At 32.5% G+C, this 16,838-nt stretch overlaps 2 protein-coding genes and 1 pseudogene across 2 annotated transcripts; all 3 read left to right on the forward strand.

Annotated features, from left to right (window-relative positions):
• Positions 1-6,163: 6,163 nt before the first annotated feature.
• On the forward strand, positions 6,164-8,756 carry LOC127709573 (toll-like receptor 13; annotated as a pseudogene).
• Positions 8,757-9,001: 245 nt separating this feature from the next.
• LOC127708862 (leucine-rich repeats and immunoglobulin-like domains protein sma-10) lies at positions 9,002-10,227 on the forward strand. The gene has a single exon (XM_052214030.1). The coding sequence runs from the start codon at positions 9,010-9,012 to the stop codon at positions 10,225-10,227; it is 1,218 nt and encodes a 405-aa protein (XP_052069990.1). The 5' UTR covers positions 9,002-9,009.
• On the forward strand, positions 10,118-11,514 carry LOC127708864 (toll-like receptor 6). Its single transcript, XM_052214033.1, has one exon. It carries the CDS (start codon positions 10,258-10,260, stop codon positions 11,182-11,184), a length of 927 nt encoding a protein of 308 aa, XP_052069993.1. The 5' UTR covers positions 10,118-10,257; the 3' UTR covers positions 11,185-11,514.
• The last annotated feature ends 5,324 nt before the right edge of the window (positions 11,515-16,838 follow it).

A 16,838-nucleotide genomic window follows, 5' to 3' on the forward strand; every position in this document is an offset into this window, starting at 1 on the left:
GTCAATCAAAATCACTACAAATGTCTTTGTCTGTTTGTTTGAATTAGTGTGCATATATCTCAGTACATATCATACTAATGACAATTAGTTCAATCTGAACAATTTTCTAGATTTCCAAATATATGATTGGTCTTCGTTCTGGGCTTACTCATCAGTTCTATCACTGAAGCATCATTCACGTTTTGTAAATAGTTATTTGTGAATCATTGAATAACGGAATCAAGGATTTTTCGATTTTTGTCAATTAATTGAATAATGGATCTATTTTGTAATACATGTAATGAACAGCAACTACAAACATGTCTCTTACAACGACTATGATAATCTTGTAAATTCCATTACAATGAGGATAGTTACATAACACAGAATAAGATATACTCAATACATTGTTTTTACATGCAGTGTGTGTTTTAAATGCATGTATGGTAAAAAGTTAAAAAACAAAAGTACCGAACTCCAAGAAAATTCCAAACGCAAAGCCCTTTATCAAATGGCAAAATTAAAAGCTCAAACACTGACATCAAACGAATGGAAATCAACTGTCATATTCCTGACTTGGTATAGGCATTTCCTTATGTAGAAAATGATGGAGTAAACCTGGTTTTATAGCTAGCTAAACCTCTCACTTGTATGAAAATCGCATAGAATTTCATTATATTGACAACAATGTGTGAAAAATGTCAAAAATTGGGGAACAGCAGTCAACACTGTATTATAATCTTAATCACTATAAAAACAAATAACTATTTCAACAAAGAAGAACAAAATGGCACATAGTCACTCTATAGACAAAGTACATAAGCAAAAATGAAAGACAAGAATACAAAAATGACCATAGCACAATAACACAATGGCGGGATGTATAAATACAGAGCCACGTCAAAAGTATATTACCAAAAATGGACTAAATAGTAAAAGTTAAAAATATACAAAGACAAATAAAAAGAACACTATAACACCTCATCAAGATGATAAACAACGTCAGTACCTAGAATTTATACTTCAAGACCATCATGTATTATTTGTGAAATTGATACGGAATATATATCAACAAGGTCTTGATATCTTCCGATTAACTTTTTAGAACATAAAATTTAAACATAGTGTTAACAGATTTGAAGTCTACTTGGGTATTCAATGAAAAGCCCTAATTTTTTGAATATATAACTGTTCAGCTACCATCAATATATATATACATCTAAAGGTAACTATGATCTTTAGAACTTATATCAATAGCAATAACAAAGTAAACAGATTTGTCTACAAAGTTAACATCAAGGTTCATCATTTCTTTTTTAATTTTATTAAGGCGCAATTCACGGTCGACAGGTATTCAGATGATGAACGGATAGTGTCATGGTAACTCAGGAACTGCCGAGACCAAAAATTGAAAAAAAAAATTTCCGAGCGTACAAACAAAATGGTTCTAAAACAGACAAGTCATAATCGTCCGAGGTCTGCTATGCTTGAGGGTGTTGCTATCTTAGTTGGACACAATTACATAGGTTATAACCTTGACAGTGAAAATGTATCATTCATTCCAGTACCCTTGGGAAAAATATTAAAAAAGAGAGTGAACACAGTATGTCTTTTGAACTAAAAGATAAAGTTAAAATTACAAACAACAAACAGCTAGGATCGAGCACACAAAGACAAAGGAAAACCAAGGAATACAGAACATTAAAATAATGCGTTTTATCAGCTCAGTATTTTTTTTTCCAACACTGATACGATTTACGTCCAACCTTAAAGTTACCTAAATTCTCCGTTGATATATTAAGAAATTATTCTGGAACCAAAGTTCCGACTCACTCAGGAATAATATACTTAATATGGATTTTGCAATTATTTTTATGTACATCTCTTATGCCTGAATTGTACAATACACTTGATTTGATTTGATTTTGATTTTGATTTGCTTCGGACGCACCAAATTTATATAGTGTTATTTTTTTTTTTTTCATTTCAAAGGACCATTTAAAGAATTGGTAATTACACTTGGTATAATCTTGCATCGTAATTTACCTTTGAAGGTTGGTGGTTGAACTGTGTTATTAACTTATATGTAGATTTAATGGTTAGAAACTTAATATTTTTCAAAGAAACGAGCATTAAACTGATTTTTAGAATTTGTAAAATTGAGTTATCGCTTATATAAACAATGATATAGGGTTTTGGTAGCATCAGAATGACATCTTTTATTTCAGAACGTTCAAATTTCCCATCAATTCCACACGTATATCTAGGTTTATCCTCTTTTATTTCTCCGATTATTCAGAGAAATAATTACTTGTTATTCCAATTACATCTTTAAACAGTCTCATATTACAAACATCTCTACAATTCTTGAATCACAATGTTATTCTCTGATTTATCTCATTAATTCTTATGCACTTTGTAAAATTACGATATTTCTAGCAATGAAAAATATTACAGTTGAGACATGGCCCATAGAACTTGTCTCAATTTAAAATTGTATGTTAAAAAGTAAAAAATATACCAAAATTGTATTGAAAAATATAATGCAATGTAAAACTGAATAAAAAAAGGGGTTCCATGCCCCATGCATCTGTGCTTTACAAGTTGTATAAAAACACAACTCAAAATTCGAACAAAGTTATTCGTTATCAAATATATTGTATCCTAGTTCAAAGTTCTATGATTATTTTCATATATGGTTTAACAGTGGATTGGAAAACATATTAAAAAGAAGGGTCAACAAATATCTAGAAATTACATTGTTTTGACGTATACCTTTGTTTAAAGTAGAGTTCTATCTTATTGTTTTAATGTGTATGCTTTCTGAAAAAAGTAAACGTTTTATAAGAGATTTTTACCAAGGGCAATAAAACTTAAATTGAAGAATACATTACCTGAAGAATTTATACACCTAACAATCCACAAAACACTACACAGAAAATTTAATATTAGGAAACCTGCCGAAAAACTTGGAGAAACTCGAATCCTTTTTAAAGGTTGTCAGAGCTTGCTCTACTTGTTACACAAATCGTGTGACTCATAAAAATCTCATCAAAGATGCAAGGCTTATAAATTTGTACGTAAGACGCGCATTTCGTCTACATAGGACTCATCAGTGACGTATGAATCAAAACCGTTGAAATGCCAAATCAAATACGAAGTAGATCACTCTGATTCAAACAAAACTTTTTTCTGAAACTGACATTAACAAGATGCTTGATTTCTTAATTGACAACATATATGGTACGTTTGGAGGACGTGTTTTTCAATAATCAATCGGTATTTCCATGGAAACCAACAGTGCACCTCTTCTCGCTGACCTCGTTCCTTCAATCATATGAGGCTGACGTAATACAGGAGCTTCACAGGAAGAATGAAAAGAAGCTAGCTTTATCCTTTAACTTCACGTTCCGCTAAATAGATTATGTACTCTCACTGAATAATTCAAAGTGTGGTGAATTTGTGGAACGCCTCTATCCCATCGAACTTGAGGAAAAGGATACAACAGATACACTTAAGACTGTCTGGTATCTTGACTTACATCTAGAAATTGATAATGACGAACGGTTGAGAACAATACTTTACGACAAAAGAGATCAATTCATTTCCCCAATCGTGAACTTTCAATTTCTATATAACAACATTCCAGCAGCGCCTGTATACGGAATATATATCTCCCAGTTGATACGATATTCCAGGGCTTGCATTTCCTATCAGGATTTCTTTGATAGAGGGTTGCTGCTTACAAGGAAGCTATTAAATCAAGAGTTCTAAGTGGTTAAGTTGAAATCATCCCTTCGTAGTTTTTTTTAAATTCAAGGACGGACGTCATCAAGAGATGATTGACCGTTATGGAATATCCGTTTCACAGATGACAATGGATATGTTCCAATTTCCGTAACTACAATCCGTCCCCTTTTCCCAGAATGTGATCTACCAAATTAGACTTATCACCGGGTTAGTACTAACATGAGCAACACCACGGGTGCCACATGTGGAGCAGGATCGGATTACCCTTCCGGAGCGCCTGAGATCATCTCCGGTTTTGGATGGGGTTTGTGTTACTCAGTCATTAGTTTTCTATGTTGTGTTTCGTGTACGGTTGTTTGTCTTTTCGTCGTTTTTTTTTCCATGGCATTGTTTGTTTGTTTTCGACTTACGACTTTGAATATCCCCTTTGTATCGTTCGCCTCTTTATTGAATCGCATTGAAATAAGAAAATTCGTAAAATTTGTGCAAAATAAGGCTATGGCAATACATAAACCTGTGGGTAAAAAAGCATTAATGTTTCGACTAATTGAACGTTTTATTAGCAGTAAATTTACAGAAAATTGAACATATCAATTATTTTTAATGTCTACACAAAAGGACTGAATATTGGGCTGGTAACACCTTCGAGCCGAAACATCCGCCAGGAAGTGCATCAACTCAGTAGTTGTAAAAACTCATCAAAGATACCTGGCTTATAATGGTATACGCCAGACACGTGTTTGGTCTTCATAAAACTCATCAGTGATGGTCGAATCAACACAGTTGGCAGGCCAAATCAAATACAAAATTAAACAGCATTAAAAACCGAAAAGCCAAAAAGTTGTGCAAAATGAGGATATAGCAATCTATACCTGTATGTAGAAAAAAATGTAGTGTCTCTAATAATTCAACATTTTATAAAAAGTAAAAAGTAAATAACAAAAATACCCAACTCCAAGGAAATTTCAAAACGGTAAAATCCCTTATCAATTGATAAAATCAAAAGCTCATACACACCAAACGAATGGAATACAACTGTTATATTCCTAACTTGGTACAAGCAGATTTACAGAAAAAAAGAACATATCAATGATATTTCATGTCAAAACAAAAGTGCTGACTACCGGGCTGGTGATACCATCGGAGACGAAACTGTCACCAGTATAAGTAGAATTTTGTTGATGTGTTGTATTGGGTATTAAGTCATATTCTCTAACGACTAATCAGGTCATGATAACGTCAATAAAACATTTGAAGAGCTGACTTTTCTATTTTTATGAATAGCCGTAGACGCTTATCCTGTCAACGCAACCGATCATGACACCTTTGAGTTCGACGTATTTTCACTGGTTGAAAAATAACTGCTTATCCTATCTTAGTTCGCCCATGTTTTAGATGAGGTCGTATTTTCTTTACGAATTTTCTTTGAAGTATGTTGAGGGTCGCTGTTTTGTTTGTTCATTTTTTTCTGTGGGACATGGTGTCGTCATTCATTCTTTGTCATATGATATTCGAGTGCCCTTTTCGGTATAAAAAAATTACACACATTTATTTTTTTCTGACCCTGAACAGTTACATAGATCACTACTTTTACAAATGTATTAGTATGAAATGAAAACACCAAATAAATATACATGAATGTGTGCATGTATGGTTAAAAGTTGATCCATTTTCCATGTTAAGAAAACCCATTTTTGTATCTTCCTGAATTGTAATAGGGGATGCTAATGAATCATAATTATATAGTCTTATTTAGCAATACATTCAACATTTTCTGTAAAATTGCTTATAGTTTATGATGTTTGGCTAGCTATAAAACCAGGTTCGTCAGGAATATGGCAGTTGTTATCACACTGTCGGTTTCTATGTATGTAAGCGTTTGCTTTTGTTGTAGTTCAATGTTTCTGTTGTTCCGTTGTTTTCCTCTTAAAGTTGATGTGTTTCCCTCGGTTTTAGTTTGTTACCCGGATTTGTTTTTGCTTTATACAATTATGACTATTGAACAACGGTATACTACTGTTGCCTTTATTTATGTGTAAAATAGTATAAAATACTGGACCACCGTGAGAAAAAAAAAACAATTTAAGTTTTAAAAACAACTGATGATACTATTTTCTAAACAGGAAACACTTGAACATTAATACCATCAAAATGAAATGAAAAGACAGGAACTACCTAGTTATTGATCATGTGGAAGTCATGTGATTGTACTATATTGAAACATCACATTGCATGAGATGACAAGGTAATGATTCCAGATGAATAGTAAAAATATACATTCTCAATTTTATGCATGCGTTTATAAATAAATACATTATTTATCGCAAGCATCAGAAGCATGTATATAAATATTCAGTATTCATTCTAATATTTGTTAAAGTTCTATTCCTTGTAAACGTTCATAGAAAGAAAATGATATAAAAATGGACGGCACATGTTCTCAAGTCTTCTTATTTTGTTTATAGTTTTTATACATAAAAATCCTAGAGACAACAATTGCTTGAAACGGTATTATCTATGTAGCCGCAAGAAGTTAAGAACTAGTTGCTTTTTATTTAACATATATTCCAAATACTCAGGGACGTTAGAACTGACAAATAACAGGTTTTCAAATTTAAATTTGACTCTGTTCAGAAACGTGTCAGGTAATCATATCAGAATTCTCATTTTGAGGAATAATTTGATTAAAACAATCATTTCCGATGCTTTTGTGGCATTACATCATTTGGAGGACTACAAATATCGGTTGAAACGCATTTGGACATTTCTGGAATATCAAAGTCATTTAACAGTTTAAATAAATCACTGATTGATGTATTGAGATTCGAAGGAAATGATTGGAATCTGCTTCCAAGTAATATTTTTGACCCTTTAACCGGGTCGAATTTGTCCAAAATATCACTAATAGCAATAGTAACAATTTGGCAAATGTTGATACCGCAGTTTTTCAACCATTCTACAGAGTTAAAAAAAAGTATATTGTCGAAAAAATAAAGTAGTCAATATAATAGTATCGTTTTCATAACAGTGTGGACGAGACCATTTTTTGGTGCGCTCAAGTCTCTCATTGACTGGGTTAAATTAGATGAACGTTCGTCTGTAACGCCCACTTATCACGTCGTATTTATTATAGACATTTAAACTGTGGGGTCACCAAAGATTCTCAACGCCTGACTCAAATAATTCGAAAAACTAGTACAGGAATAACCTTTGAGTTTTGATTAATATTGAATACTTAAACGTACATATCTTGCGTTTTTTATGTTTTGGTCAATAATTTCATTTTATGTATCGAAATGTGTTACAAGTGTTTATCTAAATCCCCATTGGAGGGCCTCAGTCAGACTGCGTGAGCGTAAAATCATTGTTATCGATAGCCGACGACAAAAAGTAAAGGTAAATGATTCAGTAGTAATGACAACAAAGGTACTACGGTTGTCCACACTGTTACGGGAATACCTCTAATTGATGAAGTTGGATTTCGGACTAGATCTTCTAGACCTGACATCTAACAATATACACAGTATACCGAATTTTTGTTATGAAGAAAAAAGCCTTGCACCTAGACTACGAGTTCTAACGCTGAACGACAATGCTCTCAGATTTCTTGAACCCATTTCGTTAAATGCGTAGACCGTTTAGAAGAACTGCTTTTAAATAGTAATCGATTTACGTCATTAGGCAATAATGTTTTCACATCATATTTGACAAATCTAAAACGACTCACAATTAATACAGCTAATAGGCTTACCCGTTTAAGTCCTTCGGTATTTAACAGTAGTTGGCTAGAGAAACTACAGTTTGCTCAAAATAGATTCATTTTTGATTAATGTAGGCATGGTGTTGCATGTGAACGATATGATGTGGACACGATATTTCGTTTTCTACCTAACTTCGTTGATCTTGATCTTACGAAAATCTATCTACCCGATAAAACGGAATTTGTACTTCAAATGTTTTCTTCTTTGGTCAAGTTACACAAGCTAAATTTACATTCAGCATCTTAAGATAAATTGCCTGAAAATCTTTTCCAGAAAATGCAACATCTAGAAATTTTAATTTTAAGTGGAAATAAATTAGCGAAGTGGAATCAGAATACGTTTGCAATCGTTACATCTTTGCGAGCATTATATATACAAGGAAATAACATCAACATAATAAATAAGACCACCTTCCCACTAAATTTGTTACTATCAATAGTAAAACTAGATTTGACAAGCAATCCATTTTGGTGTACTTGTGATCTGATGTGGTTTTTTGATACAATTTGGAAAACTGATTTGTCAAAAACTCTTATTAACTGGCCTACACGTTACGCCTGCTCATACCCGAATGAACTAAAACATAGATGGTTGATAAATTATAGGCCAACCATTGAAAGCTGTACTCCATGGGATCCGACTGACAGAATTATTGCTTTTGTGTTTTCGGGTGTTTGTTATTGGTTGTTTTGGTAACGATAATATCAAAATGTCAAGATAATATCCGAAATATCTTTTATTTGATTCGTCTCCATAGGCATAAAAGACGAACTCGCTCGTCTGACTTGCTAGCTTATTACGAATTTGATGCCTTTTAATGTATTGTGACACTAATCGACATGAGTACACGATGAAATTTTTAAACGACTGGAAGATGCGAATTTGACGATATGCGTTCAGTATAGGGATTTTGAAGCTGGGCAACAAATTATGAGCAATATCGAAAATTTTATGAATAAAAGTTTGAAAATATTAGTCGTTACGTCAAATAACTTTGCTAAGAGTGAGTGGTGTCAGTGGGAATTATGTTTGGTCCAGGAATGGAGGCGCCGTAAGGGTACAAATGTAATGGTTCGTATAATGCGTCAGCAAATTGATTCGAAACATATGACAAGTCCTTTCCGAACACTTCTTTATGCAACACCTTATCTCACATGCAAAAGTGGATTAGGACAAAATATATTCTGGAAGGCTGTGATTAACGGTATCAGTGTATGTGTAAATAAGTATAAAATACTGGAACACTGTGATAAAAAACAATTTTAGTTTTAAAAACAACTGATGATATTATTTCTGAACAGGAAACACTTGAACATTCATACCATCAAAATTAAATGAAAGGCAGGAAGTACCTATGTATTGATCATGTGGAAGTCCTGTGATTGTACTATATTGAAACATCACATTGCATGAGATGACAGGACTTTCATCATATAAATATGGAAATCATTCCAGGTAAATAGTACAAATAAACATGCATACGTTTATAAATAAATACCTTATTTAGCGCACGCAGTAGATGCATGTATATAAATATTCAGTATTCATTCTAATATTCGTTAAAGATCTATTCCTTGTGAACGTTCATAGAAGGAAAATGATATATAATTGGACGATACATGTTTATCTTCTCATTTTGTTGATAGTTTGTATACATGGAAATCCTAGAGATAGCAATTGCTTGAAACGGTATTGTAGCTGTAGCCGCAAGAAGTTAAGAACTAGTTGCTTTTCATTAACATATATTCCAAATATTCCAGAGTATTCAGAGACGTTAGAACTGACAAATAACAAGTTTTCAAATATAAATTTGACTCTGTTCAGAAACATATCAGGTAATCATATCAGAATTCTCATTTTTGGGAATAATTCAATTAAAACAATCACTTCCGATGCTTTTGTGACATTAAATCATTTGGAGAGACTACAAATATCGGTTGAAACGGATTTGGACATTTCTGGAATATCAAAGTCATTTAACAGTTTAAATAAATCACTGATTGATGTATTGAGATTCGAAGGAAATGATTGGAATCTGCTTCCAAGTAATATTTTTGACCCTTTAACCGGATCGAATTTGTCCAAAATGTCACTAAACGGTAACAATTTGGCAAATGTTGATACCGCAGTTTTTCGACCATTCTACAGAGTTAAAAAAGTATATTGTCGAAAAAATAAAGTAGTCAATATAATAATTGATGAAGTTGGATTTCGGACTGTAGAGCATCTAGACCTGACATCTAACAATATACACAGTATACCGAATTTTTGTAATGAAGAAAAAAGCCTTGCACCTAGACTACGAGTTCTAACGCTGAACGACAATGCTCTCAGATTTCTTGAACCCATTTCGTTCAAATGCTTAGACCGTTTAGAAGAACTGCTTTTAGATAGTAATCGATTTACGTCATTAGCAAATAATGTTTTCACATATTTGACAAATCTAAAACGACTCGCAATTAATACAGCTAATAGGCTTACCAGTTTAAGTCCTTCGGTATTTAACAGTAGTTCGCTTGAGAAACTGCAGTTTGCTCAAAATGGATTCATTTTTGATAAATGTAGGCATGGTGTTGCATATGAACGATATGATGTGGACACGATATTTCGTTTTCTACCAAACCTCGTTGATCTTGATCTGACGAAAAACTTTCTACCCGATAAAATGGAATTTTTTCATCGAATGTTTTCTTCTTTGGTCAAGTTACACAAGCTAAATTTACATTCAGCATCTTAAGATAAATTGCCTGAAAATCTTTTCCAGAAAATGCAACATCTAGAAATTTTAATTTTAAGTGGAAATAAATTAGCGAAGTGGAATCAGAATACGTTTGCAAACGTTACATCTTTGCGAGCATTATATATACAAGGAAATAACATCAACATAATAAATAAGACCACCTTCCCACTAAATTTGTTATTATCGTTAGAAAAACTAGATTTGACAAGCAATCCATTTTGGTGTACTTGTGATCTGATGTGGTTTTTTGATACAATTTGGAAAACTGATTTGTCAAAAACTCTTATTAACTGGCCTACACGTTACGCCTGCTCATACCCGAATGAACTAAAACATAGATGGTTGATAAATTATAGGCCAACCATTGAAAGCTGTACTCCATGGGATCCGACTGACACCATTGCATTTGTGTTTTCGGGTGTTTGTTTGGTGGTTGTTTTGGTAACGATAATATTAAAATGTCAAACTAATATCCGAAATGCCTTGTATTTGATTCGTCTCCATAGGTATAAAAGACGAACTCGCTTGTCTGACTTACCAGCTAATTACGAATTTGATGCCTTTATAGTGTATTGTGACGCTGATCGACATTGGGTACATGGAGAACTTTTTAAACGCTTGGAAGATATGAATTTGAAGATATGCGTTCATTATAGGGATTTTGAAGCTGGGCAACCAATTACAAGCAATATCGAAAATTTTATGAATAAAAGTTGGAAAATAATAGTCGTTATGTCAAATAACTTTGCTAAGAGTGAGTGGTGTCAGTGGGAATTATGTTTGGTCCAGGAAAGGAGACGCCGTAAGGGTACAAATGCAATGGTTCTTATAATGCGTCAGCAAATTGATTTGAAACATATGACAAGTCCTCTCCGAACACTTCTTTATACAACACCTTATCTCACATGCAAAAGTGGATTAGGACTAAATATATTCTGGAAGGCTGTGATTTAGGGTATCAAGAAAACATACAGTGATCCGCCTATAGCGGTTTCATAAATGTGATCGATTCTTGTTCACTAAAGAAGTAGAAATAAGAGAAAGTTGACTTATGTATACGTGGCAGACGATCTACAACATATTGTTCATTTGTATCCACCTTTTTGCTTGTATGATTAATTGTTATAAATGTTATATAAACATATTAAGTTGGTTGTGACAGAAAAAGAAATTTAACGTTTTGCCTTTTATTATGTCTGATTTTTCAAAACAAAGTTAAAAAAAATTACGTTCGGATTAGATAAGCCTATATGACGGTATAACTGTAATAAAATGTTCAATTTATACGCTGTTTGTTAAATGACATAATATCAGTATGAGTTCCTGGTTTAATTTCTCCCAAACAGAACACTTAAAGAGGCGTTGCACGGGTTCTTTGTCGCACAGATAGCTTGTCGCTTTACTAAAATGAGGCATTAGTTTTAACGAATCCTTTTGGATAGAGTTTGTCTATGTATGTGTAATCCTATCCAGCTTAAATTGCTTGCCGTAGTGGTTGTAGGGGTATTATCGAATTATCGTATCACTCAGTTGGAGAACATGTGTCCAATTTCTTTACCCCAAGTACACTCGGAGGCTTCTAAAATAAACTATTAGCTATGTACCTATGGTAAATAGCATCTTTTTATGAATGTCTGCATTTGAATTTGTACTTTTATGTCCGCGGTTGAACTTTTAATTATTTTTCGCTGAACGTTTATCTATTCGCTGAATTATAGAATTCTGCTTTTTCAAAACACTGATAATCAAAATGTAAAATCTTCGCTGCTGCATTTATTAAAAATAGGGCATGGTTATAAAACACTGAAATAAAAATTTCCGTACTTTAAAATTAATGATTCAAACAAATCGCAAAATGGAAAGAAAGAAGTATAAAACTTTCTAATTTCAACACAAATGGGCAGGTTAATGCGAATTAACTTACAAGATTCTTTTAATGGCATTTTATCTTTTCAATAAAAGTACAGTAATACATCATCACAGCATAAGTACTTTTAAGTATTAAAGGATGTCTTTGTTTGAGGAGTTATGTAACGGTTTTAATTTTCCTGATATAAACGAAATAATATATTAGCACGTCTAATTCCATTACAATCCCTTATAAATAACTTATCAATTGTTTGACACCACCAATAATTTTTGAAGTACAATAGGAGGAAATCTCATGAAAAGATTATCTTCTCCTCCAGAAAGTAAATTATACGTTATTTACAATTCTTAGCAAGGAATATCCATATTATACAACGGAACTGCTCAGAAAGTGAAAATTTACTGATAAAAATAGGCACATGCGTATTATACAAATATATTGGATAAGTAAAGCAATAATTGCCAACGGTCTGTTGAGAAGGAAGATCAAAACTATTTGCACTGACAATATTTAATAAATCTTGTTGTGAGGAACATTTCTAAAAATTAGAACTTGTTACTTCCAAACGATTCTGTGTATTACAGTATAGGGCAGTTATTTTTCATAAAATGCAAGAAGTTTGAAGTGAATATGTTTGACAAACTTATAAATATTGATATCTAACAGATTTATGTGCGAATACTGGAGGGATGCTATTTGATAGATTCTATAATTCTTTGTTTAGTACTGCGTAAAAAAGGTAATGACTACAGATTCCAAATGAAGTAAACTCTCTTATATGTTAGCTCTATGTGATATTTATTGTCTGTCTTTTGATTTACAGTTTCTATTTGTCCTTTTTCATCTTAAGCCGCCGTTTCAGAATCAAAAGGAATGTATGTAATTCAAGTTTTGAACCCCAAAATGAAAATAACGACACGTCATTGGTTGAATTTCCATTGTTTGAGCCGTTTTAATCAGTCACAACGTTTTGGTGTACGCCTTTGAAAATATAATCCATAACGTATTTGATTCTTTAGAATAAAATTGAGAATGGAAATGGGGAATGTTTCAAAGAGACAACAACCCGACCATAGAGCAGACAACAGCCGAAGGCCACCAATGGGTCTTCAATGCAGCGAGAAACTCCCGCACCCGGAGGCGTCCTTCAGCTGGCCCCTAAACAAATATGTATACTAGTTCAGTGATCATGGACGTCATACTAAACTCCAAATTATACACAGGAAACTAAAATTAAAAATGATACAAGACTAACAAAGACCAGAGGCTCAACTTGGGACAAGCGCGACATACGGCGGGGTTAAACATGTTTTTTGAGATCTCAACCCTCCCCCTATACCTCTAGCCAATGTAGAAAAAACAAACGCACAACAGTACGCACAGTAAAACTCAGTATAAGAGAAGTCCGAGTCCGATGTCAGTATAGGAAACAAAAGAAAATAAACAAATTGACAATAATACATAATAATAACAGACTACTAGCAGTTACTGACATGCCAGCTCCAGACCTCAATTAAACTGATTGAAAGATTATGTCTTCATCATATGAATATCAGGCACAATCCCTCCTGTTAGGGGTTTAGTATTATACCGTCATAAAATATATGAGAAGAGCATAACCCGTGTCATGCCAATAACTGGTTTTAAAACAAATGTGTTTAATTTCGATGCAAAGACCCTATAAGTGAATCAATATTAAAACCAAAATATGCAATCGTTAATGACCTGACAACAGTATCGTAACTATATCCCTTCTTAATAAGTCTGTTTAAAGATTTTGTTAGCTTTTGAGGTAAATACTGACATTTTTGTGCTTTGTAAAGAATATTACCATAAAAGATAGGATGTGAAATACCCGAACGTATAAGATGTCTGCATGTTGAGTTGTGTTTACGAATGATGTCCTTATACCGATGATAAAATTTGGTAAATGTTTTGACTAGTTTATGATATCGAAAACCCTGATGTAATAATTTTTCTGTAATACATAAATTTCTCTCGCTAAAATCTAATACGTTGTTACATACACGAGCGAATCGTACAAGTTGAGATATATAAACACCATATGATGGTGACAATGGAACGTCACCATCTAAAATGGATAATTAACGATATGAAATGAAAAATCATCTCTTTTATCATAAATGTTTGTATTAAGCTTCCCGTTAATGATATAGATATCAAGATCGAGGAAAGGACAGTGGTCATTGTTAGTATTAGCTTTATTTAAAGTAAGTTCAACAGGATAAATTTCTTTAGTATACATACTGAAGTCGTCATTATTGAGAGCCAATATATCATCCAAATATCTAAAAGTATTGTTAAATTTTTGTATCAGATGTTGTTTCGATGGGTCTTTGCTGATTTTAGTCATAAATTGTAACTCATAACAATACAAAAACAGGTCCGCAATAAGTGGTGCACAGTTAGTCCCCTTTGGAATTCCGATAACTTGACGATATACGGAATCTCCAAAGCGAACAAAAATGTTATCAAGTAAAAATTCAAGGGCAGATATCGTATCAAAGCATGTCCAATTGACATAGTTCTTTTGTTTGTTGCTACTAAAAAATGACCTAAAAGAGTTTGAACATATGTATTTGCATTCCGACTTTTTAAATGCCCATTTAATTAGGTGTGTGAATTTTTTCTTAATAAGAATATGAGGCAAAGTGGTATATAGGGTAGAAAAATCAAAACTTTGAACAGATTCAAAATCAGCAATATATGCATGCAATTTATCTAGTACTTCCAACGAGTTTTTGACACTCCAAAAGTAATTAATTCCACTATTTTCAAAGGCCTTATTTGAACAATTTATTATCAGGTTTTTGATTGTACCAAGTGTACTAGTAAGTAGAATAGACAATTTAGTAGTAGAACAATAACTTGAAGACGAAATAAATCTATATTTGTAAAGTGATATGTGTAGCTTCGGAAGCCACTACATAGTTGGGACTTGCATTGTATTTGGTTCTGCTTGTAAAGAAGTAGCTAATAGTTTATGTTTGTTACAGATATCGTTTTCTGAAAATGAAGTCAGTTGAAATGTTGGTGAATTGGTGATTTCCTTTTGCAGAACCTCAATGTAAAATTTACGTCAAACTATAATGATATTATTAGCAGCTTTATCAGTCGGGACAAAAACAAATTCCTTGGCTAGTTCTTTTAGTTTATGTTTGATACGAGAAATAGGATTTTTATGGTTGTTGTTAAGAGTAAAATGTTCTTTAAAATGTTGTATACGTATATCAACTATCTTCATTACTGAATTAAAAAAAGAGTCCAAAGATTTTTTGTCAGCTTTTTCCCGTTTTATCCATTTCAAACAGTAAGCACTAAGTAAGTCGTGGATGATATTACGACACTCATCCCAATTAATAGTTGACGGGAGACGATATTTAGGTCCTTTACTGAGGAATTGTTTTAACTCTCGGTCGCGAACGATGTTAAGGTCTCCTGTTATTACATGGGAAATGGGGCCATAAGTGTATTCGGAATAACTACAATTACATGACGTAGGTGTATTTTCACTGATATTTACAGCTTTACAGACTTGGCTATAATTAAACACAAATTTCCGGGTAGATTTCTTGTAAATATAACAAATAAGAGGGAGTTCAGTATTATCAAAATATCCAGGAATTTGTTCTTTAACAGAATGGTCGTTAAAAATACCGGCAATATTTACAAAATCAAAACCTTTATTGACATACTTTATTTTGATAAAATGTTTTTTTATGATCTTCAGGACGATCAATTTTGGGAAACAGTTTAGAATAACAATATGCCATTATAATTTGAACGATTTCATACTTAGGACTGCAATATGAAATTGTGTTGCAATCCTCTAAAATTTTATTTAATTTATTTATAGGCAAAGAACAGAGCTTGGTTAATAGATAATGTCTGCCGTTGTTTTTTTAAATAGAAATTAGGTCCGAAATATTTGTATGGTTGGTCCGAAATTTTCTTTGATTGCGATTTTTTCTACGCCCATGAGAACGGTTTTTACGAACAGTTTTAGAAACTATATCCAAAATGTTAACAAAATCGGTTCTTGATATATTACCAATTCCCATGTTATTATCATTAAGACCGAGTGGGTAGACTGTCTGTAATTTTTTAATCCAATTTAATTCATTTATTTTCCGTGATCATACAAACTTTGAATGAGATTCACCAGGCTGCTTATTTACTACTTCTAAAGGTTGAACTGTGAAATATTTAATAGGATGATTGTGCTTTTTAAGATGTTGATAAATGATGCATGCATATTTGTTACTTGTTTTTGTGATTCAATAGACTTAATTTTTCATTCAGAGACCTAAAGAATTTTGTTTGTAAAAAAAAGATAAGTTTTGCATGTTATCTTCAACTTTGTTTCACTCTAACCATTTTAACAGTTCACATGAACAGAAGGTGTATGTTTTTACATTTTTGCTTTTTTAATGAGTAAGTCTTCGATTAACTTTTACACAATCTTTGTATTAATCTACATGATTCATTGTTAGTTCAGTGTCTATTTCCTAGAATATTCAACACAGATATTAAATAATAACAGCAAAATGCTCGTTAGATTTTGTAAACAATTTTTCATTGAGGTTTAATATAAAATTAAAGTTGGTTGGCTGTCTGGTAAAGTCACTTTAAGCTTGATTAATTGAAAATGTTATTGATTGTGCAAAGTATTTTCTAAAATGATAAATCATTACTTTAAAATAGCTTTCAATCAATT

This window comes from Mytilus californianus, unplaced genomic scaffold (genome assembly GCF_021869535.1).
Source record: "Mytilus californianus isolate M0D057914Y unplaced genomic scaffold, xbMytCali1.0.p SCAF_7, whole genome shotgun sequence".
In the NCBI taxonomy this organism is placed as follows: Eukaryota; Metazoa; Mollusca; class Bivalvia; order Mytilida; family Mytilidae; genus Mytilus; species Mytilus californianus.